Here is a 21,402-nt window from a genome sequence, read left to right as displayed (position 1 = left end):
TGAATTTTATCACTTCAGAATCCAATTCATAGTTCAGCATCGTCCTCTGTTTCTTTGTTACATCGGATGGAACAGTTTTCAAAATTTCTGATTGCTGGTCAGTTTCATGGTTTTTTTCGTTTACAGGATATTCGTTCACTTCACTACTTTCTTTTTATTGTCTGTAATTTTATGGGTGTCTGCTGTAATCGTAATAATTTTTTTCAAAAAATTCATTTGTTCACGATATAAATACAGTCGTAAGGGTTTTGAAGCAGAACCTGTTATTTGTTCATTTTGTTTTTTCATGGATTTCATCCAAGAATTTCTTGTTTGTGTCCACTTTTTTGATAATTAGCTTACCTGCAACATATAGGTTAAAATATGTGTAGTCAAAACAATATTAAGGTGTTTTAGTTTGGGGTAATACAATTTTGAACATATTATATGCAGTTCGATAGTTTTATTTGTTGCAGATATTTAGCGTCTGGATGTTCATTTAGAGATTTTTATTATTATTATAATGAGTCAGAGTATCAGACACATCTGACTTATGGGAGAAAATATCAAATGGCTTTTGGACAAAAGCAAGTTTTTCTCATTGTTTTGGTGCCATTGACGAGAAATATATCAGGATTAAAAAACCACCGTTCAGTGGCTCAATGTACTTTAATTACAAAAAAAATCTCTCAATTATATTGTCAGCGGTTGTAGATTTAGAATATAATTTTATACATACAAATGTCAAAGCGTATGGCACAGTCTGTGATTCTTAAATCTTTAAAACGACTCCTAGGACTTTGAGTGAACATTCAAAAAGTGATGTTCCTTATGTGCTTGTTGGAGATGAGGGTTTTGTATTATAAAAATATTTACTGGAACCTTATGGTGGAACACATTTAGACGAGAAAAAAAAGGGTGTTCAATTTTACTGCCTTACAAGAGCAAGAATGCACAATCGGAATCTTAGCCAATTATCGGAATATATTTCATAGGCTTTGAGACGTGGATGTTGAAACAGCTGTTTGGAATGTTAAAGCTTGCACAGTATTGCATAACTTTGAGAAAAATATGGTTTTGATTCAAATAGCTCCTCCTCTCCAAAACTAGAGAAAAATCATCTTGCTAATTTACCAATCGCAGAAACTAGATGGGAAGACAAAGATGCTAATTCACTAAAGGCAATATTTTCTGACTATTTTATTTCTGAGGCTGAGTCACTTCCACGAGAATATGAAGCTGTCTGTCACTAATATTATTTGTAATAATCACAAGAGTTTGATATAATTATATTTACTATATAGTTTACATGTATAAATAAAACACTATAGTCACTACTTTACATGTAACTTCAACTATTTCTTGTAGAAAAATTAATTTAATACTATAAATACTTCTGTAAAACAGTTATAGTTTAATAAAAAATATAAAAATTTTAACTTACAATATTGTTATCTTTGTTGTTGCTCTAGAACGTGGAATCTTTCATTTGACACAGATTGTTTAATATGTTTGTTCTTTATAGGATTCTAAAGATTTCCCACATTGTGGGTCGTACCAGATCAATCAAAAGTTCTGTTTTCATATTATTAATATCTGCCATAGCATATAACGGATTTTATTCAAAACTGCATTCAAGCAACAATTTGAACAGGAGTGATCAATACTGAATCAATGCAATGCAGAACACCGACTGGTCTGTGCAGTACAAAAACTGTGAATCGTCTGAATGGTACCACTACAATACAAGGGCTACTAACAACTGTTTCAGTTATTTCACTGAATTGTTGAATAGTTTTTGTTGGCAAAACCGAATATTGATTTCACCGTACATGTTGATTTTGCCATATATAGTTAACAGCTGGACTGTGTGAATGTGCATATGCTAAATACATGTGCCAGTGCTAAAGAAAAATCTATACATTAAAACTACTGAAACTGTATGACCAAAAGTGTGAACTGACCTGAAGATCACTAATTAGTTTGGAATAATAAGATTATGCTGAATATATGTTGACTTTCTATATGATTATATTAACAATTCTATTGAAAGATAAAAGAAAAAAAATTCTGAATATCTCCACTGAAAATATCATCCTTGCTTTATCTAAAATGAAATAATAAACGCAAATAACAGAATGCTGCAGTAAATTTTCCAAGAAATACAAATAACATTATAATGTCAGTTTGTGTGAATAATATAATGAATCCATGTGGTTTGTTGAAACACTCCAGTCACAGATACAACAGGTAAGACATAGAAATGCTTTAGAACAAGTTTGCTATTCTGGAAGTAAAAAACTGCTGTCAACTAGATAGTTAAAAATGAGTTCAACAGAACCACATTAGTTTTTATAGTTACCATAGAATCATTTTTGTTTTAACTAAAAGAGACCCCATCACTCAATTTAAAAGAGGCCCCAAAACTAGGTAGTATCTACTAAATGCATGTACTGGTGTGAGAGGGTAAAATAATGTGGAAAATGTTGGTATGACTGGAACTGGAGTGAGGAGGACTGTATATTGCCTGCACATTTGAGTATTGCCAGTCTGTGTCAAGCACTGGCTTTTGAACAAGATTGCATAATCATGTGTTGTTTATTAAAATGCTGTCAACTGTTAAAGAATTGAATTCATGATGGAAACTTACTTAAAGATAAAATCTCATGTTGCGTGTAAAGTTCAGGGAGAAGTCTGAAAAGGAAGCACCAGTGAAAAGTTAGTTAAAAAATTTTGTGAATAGGTTTGGTGTTAGACCAGAAACGTGTCCAAGTCAGGTCAGTTTTAATGACACAGGCCATACAGGATATTAAAGTGACAGTTACAAGATCTCATCATAAATCTTTGCGGAGGACTAAGCAGGGAAAAGAACATGTAACTAGGTTCCACCCACATAGCAGTGAAGAGAATGCTGAAATGTTATCTGCATTGAATTCAGGTTTTGTATGAGATAACTAATGCTGATTATGCTAAAAGGGTTCAATACTGTCAACGGTTCATCAAAAGAACTTCATTAGAAGCAACATTGGCATTTTAGATTAAGTGTTTTTACAGATGAAGCGTAATTTCACCTTGCATGTTAATAGTCAGAAATGCCAGGGACCTGAGGTAATGAAAACCTGCACATTTTTTTTTAATCTACCCTACATACACAAAAAATAGGCGTATGGTGTGCGGTTTCAAGGCGACAAACAGCAAGATCCTTGTTATTTGAAATAAACTGTGGATGCTGCCGTCTACCAAGGAATTATCCAACAGTTCATAGCCTTACTGAAAGAGGATGAGCACGACTGCTGGTTGCAATAGGACAGCACCACTTGCCATAGAGCTTGCCCTACCATGGAGATGTTACAAAATTTTTCTTTTGGTGGAAGAGTCATTTCTAAAGGATTGTGGCTACCAAGATTCCCTGATCTGACTAGCCCAGACTTCTTCCTGTGGGGTTACTTAAAAGAAATTGTTTATAGGAGTGATTCACACATCCTGCAGTAATTGAAGACAAACATTACCAATACCATTCAGGAAATAGACACGGTGGAGTAACCAGGAACATGATCAAATGTGTTAAGTGCATAGAAGTGGATGGACATCATTTTCAACATCTTAAATTATTATTTAAGGGTTGCCAATAAACTATTATTGATAAACTAAACTAAGTGATAAGGCCTCTTTTAAGTTGAACATCCTGTCCTGTATTTATATTAATAAGAAGATGCATTAATTAAGAAGGTAAATTTCAAACAATTTATTTTATTACAAGTAAACAAGTAAAGGCAAGTACAAGTAAATATATCAACAATAAAAAGCCCAGAAGAACATACTTCAGGTAAATTATACATGCTTACTAGAATGCAATATGATTTATACATATGCAATAATTAATTACACTGTGACAGATTTTGTGAGACCAAGATGCAAAGTTTGTATAAAAAAGAAACCAACTCGCTTGGATTTCATTATATTATGACTGAAAAATATAGCTGAACCAAATACAGTATTAATAATCAGTTAGTTACCTGTGAAGTATATCTGCAGTATCTTTTATTTCATATGGATTACATAAGAGAGCTTCATGCATCATTTCACCAGCACCAGCAAATGGAGAAACAATCAAAACTCCAGGTGGAGTTTTAATTTGACAGGCAACAAATTCTTTAGCAACCAGATTCATACCTGTCAAAAAAAATTCAATAAGATGAGTTATTACTGTAAATATAAAATACCCAATTATAAAAATTCTATGAAACTGGTTAAGGTTCAAATCAATTTACTAAACACAACACAAAGGTTTAGTACAACACAACACACAGTAATTCTAGTTTATACAACAATGCACATGACTTATGCATTAAACATAGAGAAGAAAATTCATAAATTTTTTAACAGTATAATTAATTACATTGTTAACTACAGATATGTAAACTGTGGCAATAATTTACAAAACTTAACTAAAATAAAATTTTTATAAAAACAATGAAGGACAGTTTCTATATATATAAGGTAAAATTTTCAAATAAGAGGCTTGGCTGATAAATTTTGCACACTAGCACGCTACATGAAGACAAAGGTACAATCGAGTTGGGCGTGGCAGAACATGATAGCTAAAATCCCCCTCTACAAACCTGCAATAGTGTGTTGAAATCCATTTCCCAGTTTGTTTCCGGTAGCAGTAAAAATGGAGTTGATTACAGCCAATATCTCAACACAGTTAAAACAGTGCGCAGTGATCAAATTTTTAACAGCAGAAAATGCGAATACTATGAACATTTTTATCATTTAAAAGCAGTTTACGATAGCGAAACTGTTGAAAGGGTACTGTGAATAGGTGGCCATTGAAATTTCACAAATATGAAGCTGTTAAAGCGACAATTCAGGACACACCTCGCAGCAGATGACCAGTTTCTGTGACTGACGAGAAACAATGAAAGGAGATGGATGATTTGCTTCAAAGTGACTGACAAATCACCCAGCAATGCACTGCTATTCAGTTAGGCATATCTAAAGAACAAGTAGGTCATATTATTGAGCAATTGGGTTACCGTAAAATCTGTGCTTAATGGATACCATGCAAACTCTCTGATGGCTCTTTGCAAGCTGAAGTTTAAGCCTATTCCATATCTGCCGTACTCGCTGGATTTGGCTCTGTGCGACTTCCACTTCTTCCCTCATCTCAAGAACAATTTCAAAGGTAATCATTACACCACCAACAACGAGGAGAAGCTGTGGCCACCTGGATCCGAGAAAGACTGCCAGAATTTTTCAGTGACCAATTGCAAAAGCTTGTCACACGTTGGGAAAGATGTATCAGTGTAAACAGAGATCATACTGAAAAATAAATACTGCATTTTATAGCTTTTGTACTTTTATTCATTTTTTATTTCATTCCAATATCTCTTTTCATTCACATGCTATGCATATATGTGCAAAATTTATCAGCCGAGCCTCATATAAGTAAAGGAAAAATGAAAGAAGGGATATTCATCAGTTGACAAATGGGTAACTGGGCAAAGAGAACTGGGTAACTGAGTATTGAGAATGGGTAACTGGGCAATGGAGAACTGGGTCAAGTCCAACTACATGATAAAAGAAACTGTTGTTAGGACATTTTTGTCACATGTGACATTTTTTTTGTCAATAAATCAAAAATTATCAAGATAATATGGATAACTTACTAATTCATACACAGCATTGGTATAATACTTTAACACATAAAGAAAATTCCAGAAGAGAGAGAAAATCTTTTTCTTAAAGACTAGAATAAAGGACAAAGGAATTCTTTCTAGAAAAAATTTATAGAAGCATAGAAGGTCCAGACAACAGAAATCATTACGCTTGAACAAACAGAAGAGTGAGTCGGATACTATGGTACTACAGATCAGTAAAGGCAGTTATTTTTACATGAATTTGAATACTAGAACACGGATACAGGTGTTCTTAGGTGGTTGGGTTTCAATTAACTATACACCTCAGGAACTGAGACTGTACAAGACTACACTTCATTTACGTTCATACACATCATCCTCTAAAGTTATACCTTACAGTAGTTCTGGAGGCTAAACAGAAAAAGAAGAAGGTCAGGCTCTAAGCCTGGAGATATAAATGCAGCTGAGACCAGTGGAGTTTCAGTTTCCATTGAGTATATGATAAATGCGACCACAATGTGAGAGCATTCAGAGTGAGTGTGCAGTAACAAACGAGTGAAGAGTGCATCACAAGTAACTTTAGACAGTGATTAAGTTCAAGAAGCCATTCGGTGAGTTTTCATGAACAGGGGTCAAAATGACAATATTCATTTATAGAAGTATCAGCTAGTTATTTTCGTAAACATTAAAAGTAAATAATTCTTGTATAAATGAACTTCTGATTTTGAGATTGTTATAATTTCTTGTTAATTCAGTATTAATTACTGTTAACTATTGTAAGGTGTAAGTTAATCAGAATTGTAGTTTGCTATTTATAACTGACCTATTTTGTACATTGAGTTATTTAAGTGTAATTGTATTTGTAAGAATTCTTACGTATGCTATCTCTTAATATCCATATCAAACTGTGAACACACTACAATATACTGCAAAAAGTTCATTTCCTGCTTTCACTCTTCTAATTTCTTCCATCAAACAGCAAGTGATGAATATAACTAGCATTTCCAACAACATTTTTTAGTAATGAAAAAACAAAGACATTACAAAGAAAAATATACAAGGGATGTTTCATACTTAATGAGAAAGAATGATGTAGAGAAAAAACGGTTCATTAAATGACAATGAAACTTTTTGTGGTCAAGTTGGCAACCTTGGGAACAAATTTAATCAGCTGTTCAATCCAAATTAATAAAACATAACCACTTTTGTTGATTTCAGAATATCTGTTCCGTTTGAAACATGTATACTGGAACAGTAACGTTCAGTGAAAGATTTTTGCTATCAGAAGGTAAGAAACTGACGGAAATTTACTCAAAAATGAGGAAACAGTATGGTGAAAAGTGTTTAAACTGTAGTAATGTGTATAAGTGGGGGGAACAGTTTAATTTGATCAGAGTAAGTGTGAATGATCTCCATCACTGTGGAAGACCAGTTGAAGTTTCGAATATCATGCTGCAAAATTGCAAAAATGATCTTACTCGTGAAGACAACAAATAAAAATTTCCCAAATTGCTAGTTTGTTAAATATTAGTGTTAGAACTACACATTGAATTATTGCAAAACGTGTTTGAGATGGGTTCCAAGACAGTTGACTCAAGCCCATAGACACCTGAATTTACATTTGTTCTGAGCTCAAAGAACAGTTTGAAGTGGAAGGTGACTTTCTAGATTGTATAATAACCTGTGATGAAATGTGGATACACTATTTTGAGCTCGAATCCAAATGGCAAAGTCTTGAGTGGAAACACCTGATTTCACCCACCAAAAAAAATAAAAAACTCATGAGTCAGCCGGTAAAGTGATGTTGATGGCCTTCTGGGACTTGCAAGGCCTAATTTTAGTCACTGTTTAGAATAACAATGTACTGTGAACAGTGAGTACTAACATAACATGCTCCAACAGAAAGTGAGACCAATGGTAAGGTGAAAACATCAAGGTGTTCTCTCAAAAGATGTTATTCTCTTGCATGATAATGCATACCCCCACATTGCTCAGAGAATGGGAGTAACACTTGAGAAGTTTGGTGGGAAGTGTCATCAAATCCTTCTTACAGCCCAGATCCTTTGCTGTGTCTCATTTTCATTTGTTCGGCCCACTTAACGGCTTTTTACATGGTAAGAAGTTTGACGACAACGAAGCAGTCAAAAAGCGGTACATGAATGGTTCAAACAGCAAGATAAAGTCTTCTGTGCTGCAGGAATCAGAAAGCTCATAGAACGGTAAGGCAAATGTTTAAATGTTGCCAGAGGCTATGTTGAAAAGTAGTGAAAGTCTCATTGTCATTGAACAAATCATATTTTTTCTAAATCAATTCTTGTATGTTCTTTCCAATGTCCAAACAGATTAATGCAGGAAATTAATTTGGGATGTAAATAAGAAGGGAATCAATTAAAAAGTTTTAATGTAAGTAAATGATTCCATAAATTTACATATGTGGTGTAAATGAAACTTTAATATGAAATAAATATTTTAAACAGATGTTTAGTGTTTCATTTCTTTTAAACTAAGGTAACAAACCTGTACAGAAAAAACATTACAAAAATGTTTAAAGATGTTTAAAAACTTGCTTTATACTTTTTGAAAGCAATTGGATAATACATTGAAAACATTGTTGGTAAGTGGAAATATATTGTTTATACAAATTTATACTTTTTAGTCATATATTGTATATGTTTTATTAATAGGTTAATTTCGATTTAAAACCCTGCACAGCTGTTTTGCAGCTTTTGCAATTTTTACACTTGCACCCTTAATTTACCCCTGCACAGGGTGTTTGCAAAAGTAGTGGTAGAATATTGTATTGCCACTTGACTTTAGTAACTGTGCAAAATTTCATCAACAGGCAATGTCAGGAAGTATATTAAATTATTACACCTGCACCCTTAATTTACCCCCATACGGGAGGATGTTTGCAAAAATAATGGTGGAATATTGCATTGTCACCTGACCTTAGTAACTGTGCAAAATTTCATCAATAGGCAATGTCAGGAAGTATGTTAAATTAAGGATGCAAGATTTGAGGATAAACATGAAAAGAAAATTGAAAAAACATTGCAAGTTAAAATAAAGCAAGTAAAAAGACCACAAATAAAAGAATATAAAAAAAACCTATTTCGTATATCGGTGACAATTGAACAATACTGAATTCGGCAGTGGCTACAGTATACATGGCAATGCAACACTGCTCATGTTTATACTTTATTACTAATTTTATATGAAAAGAAAATTTGCTACTACTACGGTCAAGAAGAAAGAGTAAATAGTGCCACTTCCCATTTTTACTGCATTCAGCTAAGTTACATCACAACAATCTCCAAATTATTGATCATAGTTAATCTACCTTTTTTTAATTTAATAAATATAATTTAGCAAATGTAATAAAATTAACTTATTTCATTTTCTTTTTAATGCAAATGAAAAATTATATTTTAGAAGTTATATTAAACCGCTTTATTTCCTTTCATATACCTAAAACACTCCTGATACCTGGTGTTCATAACTTTAAATGATACACATAAATGTGCAATTAAATATTACAAAGTGATAGTTAAAAATCACTGAATAGAAACTGACATTTTGGTTTCTGAACATCATAATTACATACAATAATATAAGATTTATACATAGTAAATGGTTTTATATGGTCATTATTAAAAAAAGAAAACCTTAAAATCCTTTATTTTTTTTATTGAAGCTTTTAATTACTTATTTTTTTTTGTGTTGTAGTAATCATCATCACCATAAAAACACGTTTTTGTTTGATGCAGTATTCTTTTACTGTTCAAGATTTAACATTTTTTTAAAGATAATAAAATTTCATTCTTGGTTAATCTGGAATCTCATATAATCATGACATCATTGTACTTTTATTCTCAATACAAGGAAAAAATACTAACCGTCACGAAGAGGTGTGACTAGAGCAACTGCAGCATCTCTATAAAAAGCAGCTAATTCATCTTGACTAACACAGCCATATATATATCTAATAGGAGACCAATTTGGAGTAGTAAATCTTCCATTTATACGACCGACTAACTGGTCGATTTCTTCTTTCAGATCCTGATACTCTTTTACATCAGTTCGTGACGGCACAGCTATCTGCATTAATATAACCTGTTTATCCCAAAAAGGTAAATACAAATATTACATGTCTGAAAAGAAAATACTGCATAAACAAAAAGTTAATAAAGTAACTGAACTAAAGCGACTTAAAACTAAAACTTTTGTTAACTACTGCATATAAATTAAACAGCCATATGTATCGTTTTAGGTAAGACCCTTTATCTCCCAAGATGTAGCAGCCCTTGGGAGCTTGATCATCATTCCTTTCCTCAACACTACCTTTTTCTGAAAAGGTTGTTTTTATCTCTTTTCTCAGATCATGGAATCGGGTCAGCACCCACAGTGTTTCTATGTATATGGGCATACCAGGTAATATAGGTGCTTTCCAAGCGGCTGTACCAGTAATCAGTGATCACCCACCATACAGTCTGGACTTAGCTCCTTCTAATTACCATTTGTTTGGGAAATTCAAGGAATTTTTGAGTGGTAAGCGATTCACGGGTTATGATGAACTTTTAAAAATGCTGTTAATCAGTAGTTAACTGGATTGGTGGCAGAAGAATACGAGGGTATATTGAAGCTGGTGTATTGCTATGATAAATTCTTAATTCACGTGGCGATTATATAAAAGTAGTGTAAGATATGTAGTTTAAGAGAAATAAAAAATATTTATAAAGTTTTCAGAATAAATGTTATTACAATTAAACAGTCTTTACTTTAAATCTGACTGCATCAATTTCAATGAATTGTGTTCTATGAGTAAGTTAACGATAAAAACAATCTTTACATCGGTGGAAAATCAATGTAAACAGGGAGACACCACAAAGCAAGATTACTCACATAAATTAAATTACATGGATCATTTAACACCAAAATTATAAAAGATACATCAGTTCTGCGAATGCTGATGACATTTAATAATGCCAAAAAATTGAGTAATAGACTGATACCAAAAAAGTTTAAAAGAGCATTCCACAGAATAAGAATACTAATTCCATTCTTCCACGGTGGATCTGCTAAACTTTTAGCTATTTTAAAATTCAAATCATCTGGGCCATTCATTACCATCTCAAACCTCTTGGATACAACGCATAAATATGCAAATACTGTGGGAAGCAGAACACATCATTTCAGAATGTCCAAATGCCTCTTACAAGTAATCTATACCTTGGGAAGGTGAATTTAGCTCCTGCTGCAGTTAAAGAATTTGAAGCCAGGTTGTTGGTGAGACTCAGTAGAAGCAAATATCTAAGTCTGATGATTACTTAAGTGTATGACAAGGTGCTTGATATCTAAGCTCATTTTGCTGTGAAAAAAAAATCTGGATGTACAAAAAATCTGAGGCCATTTATAATGTAATTACATCATCAAAAAGTAATTTTGCAAATAAAAACTTAAATTATTTAAAAAAATAGATATTAGAAATAATTGCTATACCTTTTCCCTATGTTCTGGATGACATTCAAGAAGAATTTCAAATGCCCTGAGCCTTTGCACAATACCTTTTGTATAATCAAGTCTATCTACCCCAAGAACAACTTTATAATTTTGAGTCAAATTCATCACAGGGGAAGCAGTTTCTGCCAAGTGAACAAATCTATCGTATGGTATACCGATAGGTAATGGTCTAACTCTAACAGTCCGTCCACCGTGTTCAACTAGCAAATATTTACGATCAACACGACAACCAAGGCGTCTTTGACAACAATCCACAAAGTTAAGGCAATAATCTTCTATGTGGAATCCAATCATATCACATGCTGAAAAAAAATATATTTGATTAACATTAAAAATAAATAAAAAATTATATACATTTCTAAATAAATTTTTAAAAAGTGATTAGTTATTTTGATTAACGGTTTCATTTTGCTTATTTTTCATCATTAAGCCTACACTGAAAGTTATCTTATTCTCCAGTAGCAGAATTTTCCAGAAATTTTTAATTTTCTATTGAACTTAAGTCATTGCTTTCAGATCAACAGAACTCAAAATCTCACAAAAGTTGACTTTTAAACTTTTTAAAGTAAACTTTTATACAATAATATATTTGAATGATTTCCCTGTTTATATTACTTAATAAAGTTAATTACATATTCTAATATCCGAGAGCTACAGTAAAATTTCATATTTTTATAAAATGTTGAGGATTAACAAGAATTTTAGATAGTTGTAAAGAAATACATCTGGCAGGCAAATCAATGAGCTCGATACAACTAAAAAAACACATAAACTATTTTTCTCAGAAGTTTAGGCTCTTAATTGATTGTGTTAATGCTTTTGAAAGGGCTGCTACCCCCTTTTAAGAATTATTTCTCAGTATTACTGCAAATCTTTTTATCAACTACGCTTCTACAAGAAAGCATGTAAGCTCTTACCAACTGTAAGTTTTCAAAGTGTTTAGCAGAAGAGCTATTTGTTAGTCTATTATTAACAACCAAACAACCATACAGATTTTTAATATTTAATAAACTGAATTTAAACAAAAAAAAATTACAATACAGACAACTGAGTTACAAGTAACAATGATTAAGAAGTAGTTTCTCTAAGAGCAATGACTTACATCATACATACAGTCTTACAGTCATGTATACCAGTCTTTACCTCCATACAGTCAAAGTTGAGGTATTGTTTGTAGTGTTATATCACTTGATGTAAGGTGAAAATTACCCAAATTTTGGTGGGCTTGGCATGCTGTTATGTAACAAAATACTTAGCTAGGTAAAAAAGGCAAAAGAGAAAACAAATCACTCTTCAATTTTCTGTAATAACCTTGAATTAGGATGACTTATATTTTAAATGAAGTGACTAGTGTCTCAAATTGCCAGCAATATCTACAATAATATATACATTTAAACAAACATACAATATAAAAAGTAAATAATTTTTATCTTTTCCACTTTATTAGGAAAATGTTATACTTTACATTACTATCAGACTGAATTGATTTCAAACATTAACTTGGTTCTGAATATGTACCATAACAAGTCACCTCCATAAACCAGTTAAAAAAAAGTAATATTTTATTTTCACCAGTTTATCAAAATTTCTAACAGCAGAACTTTAAAATTTTTCAAATACAAAATGTTGGTGAACTTTTTAATAAGAAAAGAATATGAATACAATAATAACAGAGAAAAATTGTGGTAAGTGCAAAATTTAATATGGCATTAATACAATTTTGATATCTATGTCAGCATATAAGATAAAAATTCTCAATATTTTTTAGCTTATTCTTAATTATTGACTGGCATTAAAAATAATAACATACCACGATTAGTCAGAACTGTTTAAAATAGAATCATATTTACCTAACATTCCTTGCAGAACTTCATCATCCCACGGGAATAAACGAAAGATATCCCATGGTGGAAACGGTATATGCAAGAAGAATCCCAATTTATACTTAAATTTTTTTGCATCAGCATTCTGAAAAAATTAAAGGTGACAAATAATTATTATCAGTAAATTACAAAATAGAGTCAATAATTTTTAACAAAGTAGTTATTTCTATACCATTCTTGTAACCAAAATGAGATTTATGCATGAATTCATACATTCATGTCACAATTACGAGTATAATCAATTTTTTAAATAACAAATATATTATTAGTTTATATGATCCACTGATTTATGGTCTTGAATAAGAGAAATTTTACTGGCTAATAATAAAAAAAAATTAATGTTTGTTTATATTTTACTATTTACAATGTTGTAATAATGATTTCATTATTACTGGGTAATTTTATTATTTACTGGGTAAAGTATACTTTTATACTGAAGTATTCAATTTAAAGGTTATCATTCTGCAAAAAAAATAATGTTTAAATAAAAATATATTATATATATATATATATATATATATATATATATATACACTAATAATAATAGCAGTTTTTCAACTCTACTGCTAAAATCAATCACGAGTTTCTTTATTTCTCAGTGCAAATGGTAGTTCAGGTACCAGGCCATTGATGCTGACACTTTATATCTTTATATGGGCAGAAAACAAATTACTGAACAATATAAAGTAGTAATTTAATTACAAAACACACTCATAAAAAAAGAAGACAACCAACTTCCTTTTCCAAGACAATCGCTTCCTTTTCTTTGTTTTATGTATGTATATAAACATGTTATAAAGGACAACAATGTAATGGTTAGTAAATGAATTTTGTTTTGGGCAAAAAATGTGGTCGGTATTTTAAATCAATCTCATTATATATAAAAAAAATGAATCGTTATAGTACATGTATGAGGCATGAAAAAATAAATAACAAGAATTTTTTAATTTTTAATGTAATGTCTTTTTGACAGAGTTTGCCTTTTCTCACACAATGGCAGGACCATCTATAATGTATATCAATGTTTTCAGTCATATTAGATTATTAGAGCAGAGTAATTAGGATGTATTTTATAAAGAGTGGCAATTTATTTTGGTTGAAAATGACAGAACAAAGGATTTGCATTAAATTTAATGTTAAAAATGGAGTAAAGTGCAGTGAAATGGTGAAGATATTATGACAACACCAAGAGTTTATTAGTTCTAAGTATCTAGATGGTTGTGAAGATGATAATAAAATGGTTGAACATCATTAACACAATAACTGAAGAAAATATCAACAAAAAACCAGACATTATGATAAATAATTGTCGAATCACTCTAAGCAAAGTTCCTGAAGGTATGAAAATCTCTACAAAAATAGAATAAATAATATTAATTTTATTAGAACACTTAATTACAACATTTCTTAAAGAGACTCCAATCTCTTCAAGAGATATAAAGCAGGTTTTAAAGCCTTTAAAAATGTGGCTCATGTAAAACAATTTTCACTGACATTTTGGGTGTGAAACTAGTAGCAGCAAAATTTGCTCCAAACTGTTGAATTTTTGACAAAAGTAACATCATGCAAAAATTGTTACCTAACATCGCTGATGACTTAGTATTGTTTAAAAATGTTATAACAGGTGACAAAACATGGGTATATGATTAGGATATTGAAAAGAAGGTCCAATCAATCCGATGTAAACTTTCTGAAGAACCAAGACAGAAAAAAATGCATAGTTTGGTTGAATGTTAAGACTTTCCTAACCATTTTTTTTTTTTCTAATACAATGGTGCTGATTCTTACTACAAGGTTGTACAATCAATGAACAGTGTTACTTAGCAGTTTTATGCCATTTACATAAGACAATCCAAAGAAAACAATCACAAACGTGGGCAAACAATTCTTAGATTTTACACCAAGATAACACTCTCGCTAACAATTCACTAGTCGTTCATATTATTCAGCCAAAAATATCACAATACTAATACCACAATCTCTGGATTTGGCACTATGTGATTGCTCTTGTTCCCACTTATTAACAAAACATTAAAAGAACAACAATTTTCGATGATAGATAATATAAAGAAACAATTGCCAAGTGACTAACTTAAAACCTATATCAAAAATACTTTTTATAAATGTTTTGAGGACTGGAAGAAACAGGTGAATTAGTGGGTCACAACTCAGAGACACTAATTTCAAGGGGCCAAATCAAAATAGAATAGGTAAATTATTTTAGGAAAAAAAATATTTTCATATTTTGATCCACCTCTTATATAACAGAAAGAAATTTAATGTAATCTTTTTTTAAATCCAATCTTAAACTTTACTTACTTTTATTTTATTCTTTTTATCTTACTCAGAGTGACCTACATTCCCTTTTTTAATTGTAATAGAACACACATAAATAACTTGTTTTATTTATATATTCAGTAAATCCAGATTTAAAGTAAATGTTGGTACGATTTATTAATTTTAATAAATTAAACAAGATCATCTTTTTGTTCAATTTTTACTTCTCTATTAAGTCCCAAACTCCTCATTATGTAACTCCATTGGATTCGGTAATCAGTGACAAATAAAAATCTAAAAAAACTGTAACAGCTTGCATAAACACAAAGGTAGCAATGTAATTCATAATATCAATAATAACAAAATAGTAAATTAATAAATTTTCTCAATACATACAACAAAATTTCTATAAGCGATAAGTAGTTAATTATTTTAATAAGTAAATACAATGATAATAATGTACTCACAGTACGAATACTATTAGCTGCTATCATTAGATGGTAATCATGTAGCCAAATTATTGGTGGTCCATCATCTGAATCTTCTTTCTCAACAGAAAGTTTTTGCAATGCTTCAACTGCACTTTCTGCAAAAATCTGGTTGATTGTACAATATGACTAAAAAAAAATATTTATTTTTAAAAACCAGTATTAAAATACATTTTTGTGATATTCATAACAACAAAATTAAAATCTTAAATCAATCTGTAAATTTGATCTCCTCTCCAGAACAAATATATATTTAGCTCTTTACACATTTTTTACATCTTACAATTTGACAAATACAGAATTAAAAAGTTAAAAATTCCTTACATAAAATGACATGACACACAGGTATGTGGAATAAAATTACAAAATGCTTCACATAGAAATACAATACCTAAATTATACATTCAAGTAGTTGTTTTATAACAAAATTATTTACTATTCAGCAGTACAGGCTACAAAAACTGAGTGTTCAAAAATCTGTTCTGATCTTAAACTGCTAACAGCTACATAAATGTACAACTTGGAACATCATGTGCAATTTTTATGAAAGGGAGAAAAAAAATTATTTTTTTATTGTTCTATCCAATTTCATATCATTTAACAAAATTACAGTTTTCAAGGCTTTACAGTTTTAGAATTTTTAAGATAATATTTAAAAGTGTTGTATTAGACATGGTTTACAGAAAAGAACACTGGTATTTTAAAGCTATTTAATATCTCTCAACAGTAATGAACCATAATAGAATGAAAAGTAACTCTTAAAATTTTCCCTACAAATGTTCAATGTAAGCACCTTTTGTCACATGGCACACATGCAACCCCTAAGAGTTCATTTTTTAACACCATAACTGGAATAATGGAATTAACAGCCATTTCAATCTTTTGTCTCAAATCGGATAGATCAGTAGGTAGCAAAGGCGCACACATGCAGACTCACACGCATATACACAAGATCCTTTATAAAATCCCAACTTAAAAAATAACATGAGGTCAGATCAGGTGATTTTGGAAGCCAATGCAAATAAGTTGTCATCAGGCTTATGCTAACCAGTGGTTGGGGAAAATGTCACTCAACTGATCTCATAAAGAGTTATGCCAGTGGGTAGGCACTGGCATATAAATAAACTTTTCTGGTCCATCTTGCAGTTTAGGAAAGAGCGACGTAACAGCATATCCAAATAAGTAATTCCTGTTGCCTTTGGTTCAGAGAAAAATAACGGCCCTGAAACTTGATATCACAGAAAAAACAATTAATTTTGGGAAGCCCTTTCAGATTATAAGAGTTCATAGGAATTTTTTCACCCCCCCCCCCCGCATATATGGACATTATATGCATTAACTTTTCCAATAAGAAGAAATGCCCTCATTATTAAAAACAATACTATAAAAAAAGTCATCATCTTCATGCTGCAACATTATAATTGTAAAGCAGCACACACAGCATAGTCTGTAGACTTCAAAGCCTGTAATAGCTGTAAATGGTAAGGATGTGCAAATTAAAGTGTATACATTTAAGTACTTCCTTAAAACATTCCATGCATCATTATTGGCATTGCTAGTTTGTGGCCGGCATTTCTAACGGTTTTTTTAGGACTATGCAAGAGAAACTCCCTGACACATTTAACCGACTCTCTTGATCAACCATATTTTTCCATTTACAAAGATATTGTCAGTCATGCCATCAAGAAATGTTATTGTTTCTTGAAGGATCACAATTAAACTTTAACTTTCTACAGAACACACGTTGAACTGTAACAACAGATTCACATTTAGTAAACTGCAAAACACGGAACGGAATACTTTCTATTTATGTGTGGTTCCAAGTTTGTGCGCGGTAGCCAAATCTGATATCTTGCTGCCGTACTAACTTATGTATTGATTTTGATGAACCTTCAGCCATAGCAACTGAAATATTAAGCTGCTTCTGTTTGTGTATTTTAGGTGGTCTTCCACTTCGATCAGCAATGCGTGCCTCTACCAAAAGAACCTTTACATTTCTTGCAAATATTGATTCAACAAAACAGCAGGAAACAAAACTAAGTACATTCAATCATATCTCAACAACTGACGTCTTTGGTTTATTACGAGCAATGCCCAATGAACCCCCTGGGCAACCAATCTAATGCTGAAAGAATAGAATGTACCACATAATTCTAAAGCATATTGCACAGCGACTTTCCGAATAAACTAGTTTTTATGCCTTGTCATTCTATTCCTTAGTTTTTTAAGGCTTAATTGAGGTTTATTACAATATAAAAACAATTTTTCATCAAATGCCAGTTCATTATATTAAAAACTCAATACAGTAAGCTTCTTGATCAGTTCAATATGTATGAGATAATTATTCACAGTCATATACAGAAATTACTCTAAAGAAACAGATAACTAAAATTTTATTCTACAAATCATAAATAATTGTTTTTCTATCATCTTTCATAATTTCTCAATGATATAATTGATTACTTGACTACATATGCCCTGCTTCAAGGCCAAAAGTCATATCATACACTTTGATTATGTTATTAATGAGCATAAAGAAATAAATATTAAAGGAATTTTTATTATAATGGTTATAAAACATACATTAGATTTGTTTACTCATTAACAATCAGTAAATGTGATAGGTCATAAATTTCAATACATTATCAGTAAATAGAACTTATCGCTGCACATTATAATTAATTTCTGTGTTGCAATACAATTTCTGAAACAACCTATCACATAAACATTGCTTGGTTTTGAAACACTCTACATTGCTACACATTAAATTATGTTTAATCAGATACTACACTGTGATAATGAATGATTTAACTGACTATATTAAACACCTAATTGATATTTAAGAAATCTTATTACTCCCTGGTTAAAATGTCTATCACACGTTCAAAAAATACAAGAAACTCTTCTACCATTCATTTTATCATTTCATTTTTTATTTTCATTAGAATGTTATATGCTATTTCCATATTCTCATTTTACTTCAGTCCTTTCATTCTTTGATAAGAAGTATATCTTCATCATGATAAGATTAAAAATAAATGCCACTTCAGTGATGATCTCTTGTTAATTTTTTCTTTAAATTAATTTTAACTTAAAGAAACCACTTTCACACCAACACTAGATATGCAATCATCCTGTTGTCATTTCTAAATCTAATCAACGATCTGATCTTTGGTAATGATCTGTGCCTAATTATATAGCTGTTTACATATAGATTAGAATGTTTTTGTGTAAGTCAGCTTGTACTGATTTTCAGTTAAGAACCACTAAGCCAAACAAAATGCCAATATTTTTAATTAAATTTTAGAATAATTTTGAGCAAAAACTAACAGGTGAGCAGTAAAGCTTAAATAAATTAAAATTTCTAAATTAAGAAAAAGTATTTATTACAAAGTCTCCATGCCAGAAAGTGGCTGGCAAAGAGCAACCTATTATATATTCTAGTTAGAGGACTAAGAACCACTGGAAGCGCTCGGATGAGGAGCTCCACTGTGATACAATCATATCCCATATCCAGGGGCCTTGTGTGGTGCCATGCTACAGATCACTTGACGCACTTCCGCCTCAGTGATCTCAGAAAATTGTATGTCAGTCTCGAAAATCGCGACTTCCTGCCTGACATGCCAGTGATATGAAACTTCATCCACCGTAGAGTCATCTGGGAGCAAATCATTCAGTAAAATATTAAGGACACGGTCCTTATCAATTACCACACCCTCATAAGTCGACAAAGTTGACAGGAGGACTCTTTCCTGCACTTATGTTCAAGGGTTCTATACACAACGCCCCAAGGGTCTCTATTCCCTTGCTCCTGAATGGAGCGCCAGGAATTACGCTTGGAGGGCCTAATGCTATGAAAGTACCTAGTAATAGTCACTATGATGGGTAATAATGAATTTGTAGGATTTGAAAAATGCCACATCTGATCAAGACTCAAACCCAGAAATCCAGATGAAAGGGAGAGATGCTACCACTCTGTCATTGATATTGGCAGTTTTTTTTGTTTTTTTTTTTATAATAAAGCAAATAACTGAATAGCAGTATATGCAACAGGAGATTATACATAAAATAAGAATTTTTATTAATTTCTTTATCATTACCATGGGTCAGGTAATAGATCAAAACCGCTTGACCTAATTTTTGATATTCTATTCAAATTAATTCCAAATCTAAAGAAAATAAAGACATATAGATATACTTACTTGCCAGTGTTTTGCTTCAAAATTTGCTCGATCAGGCATTGAGTGAAAAAGAGGCCAAAACATTCCATTACAGCAACCATTGTAATAGCTATCAAAAATTTCTGGATCAGTGTGAACTGCGATCACCTGAAACGCAATGATAATAAATTACACAACACAGTAATAAAACATATATATAATTATATATATCCATTTATTTTCTTTTTTTTTAAAGTTGTTCATTTTTTTGGAGGAGGGAGATGTAACAGATTTTTTACAAGTAAGTTACACATTCAAGGTTAGCAGCTAATTTTAATAACACTATGGTTGGTAATTGTTCAGCTGGAAAAAATAGAAATTTACATTTCTATTTTTTGGTTTATTTTATACCATTGGTTTACACCAATGTAACAAAAATAAAAAAATTTTTCATTTCTTGTTTTGAACCAGCATCAAAATCTACCAACAGTTTATTAATTCTTAATACGGACTTTACTACAAAAAGTAACAAATTAAAGATGAATTGAAAAGTATTGTTTTTGTAAATTAATTTTGTATTTTTTATTGTTATTACCCATATGAAAAATATTCATTTACACTTTCCAGAAAAACAAACATGATAAACCTGCTTCTGATACAAATACAAAATGGAATATAGTAAACCAAAAATATAGATTGCTATTGAACATGAGAGAGGGGTCTTTAGAATACGGGAATGCAAATTATTATTATTTATTATTAAATTATTATTTAATCTTTCTGTTTTTTTTAATTTTCATGTGAAAATTCTTAGGACATTAGAAAGTATTACACTACTATATAACATTACGGTACAACAATCCAACAACATTGTCAAGAAATGAAAGTTATCTATTAATCAGCTATGTAGGCAATGGCATCATCTAAAGAATGTCATCTTAAATTATCTCTAGAAAAACCATGTTATCCAAGTTATCTAATTAAAAAGAATAGAATTGACAATTTCCTCCATTTAATGAAATCTGTTAAAAATAAACATTTAAAATCAAGTATATCTAATTTATAATTACATAATTATGTAACTTTAACTTAAGAGCACTTAATGGTATGTAAGTATGCATGTAAAGAATAGTATAAAAAATTCTATTCTAAGTAAAATTTAGAAATGGGATCGATGGGGATCACATCTCTCCCAATTGCAACCAAAATTAAATGCATCAATTTTCAGAAGTCATCATACAAAATTTCATAAAAATTGGTTAATCCTGTCTGAAGATATCAAGAAAAATGATAGCTAACAAAAAGTTAGGCTTACAATCACTTATCCATAGTGACATATTAATAAGAATATGACTTTTGAAAACCAGAAATGAAAAATACGAGTTTTTTGTGGAACTAAATATAACTTACACAAAGAGAAAGTATCGTAACTACCTACAGGCCATTAAATTAT

At 31.0% G+C, this 21,402-nt stretch overlaps 1 protein-coding gene across 2 annotated transcripts in view; it reads right to left on the bottom strand.

Annotated features, from left to right (window-relative positions):
* Tps1 (Trehalose-6-phosphate synthase 1) overlaps positions 1–21,402 on the bottom strand; it is an 86,080-nt gene that overhangs the window by 25,933 nt on the left and 38,745 nt on the right. For both annotated transcript variants that reach the window (XM_075369861.1, XM_075369862.1), the window contains exons 3-8: positions 19,992–20,117; positions 15,769–15,918; positions 12,992–13,109; positions 11,121–11,443; positions 9,518–9,734; positions 3,996–4,152 (exon numbers count right to left, since the gene is read on the bottom strand). In XM_075369861.1, the coding sequence (XP_075225976.1) occupies positions 3,996–4,152; positions 9,518–9,734; positions 11,121–11,443; positions 12,992–13,109; positions 15,769–15,918; positions 19,992–20,117 (1,091 nt within the window). The remainder of the gene's footprint in view (positions 1–3,995; positions 4,153–9,517; positions 9,735–11,120; positions 11,444–12,991; positions 13,110–15,768; positions 15,919–19,991; positions 20,118–21,402) is intronic.

This window comes from Lycorma delicatula, chromosome 6, assembly GCF_047948215.1.
Source record: "Lycorma delicatula isolate Av1 chromosome 6, ASM4794821v1, whole genome shotgun sequence".
Classification (NCBI taxonomy): Eukaryota; Metazoa; Arthropoda; class Insecta; order Hemiptera; family Fulgoridae; genus Lycorma; species Lycorma delicatula.
Note: the sequence above shows the minus strand (reverse complement) of the source record. Positions and strands in the feature narration are given on the sequence as shown.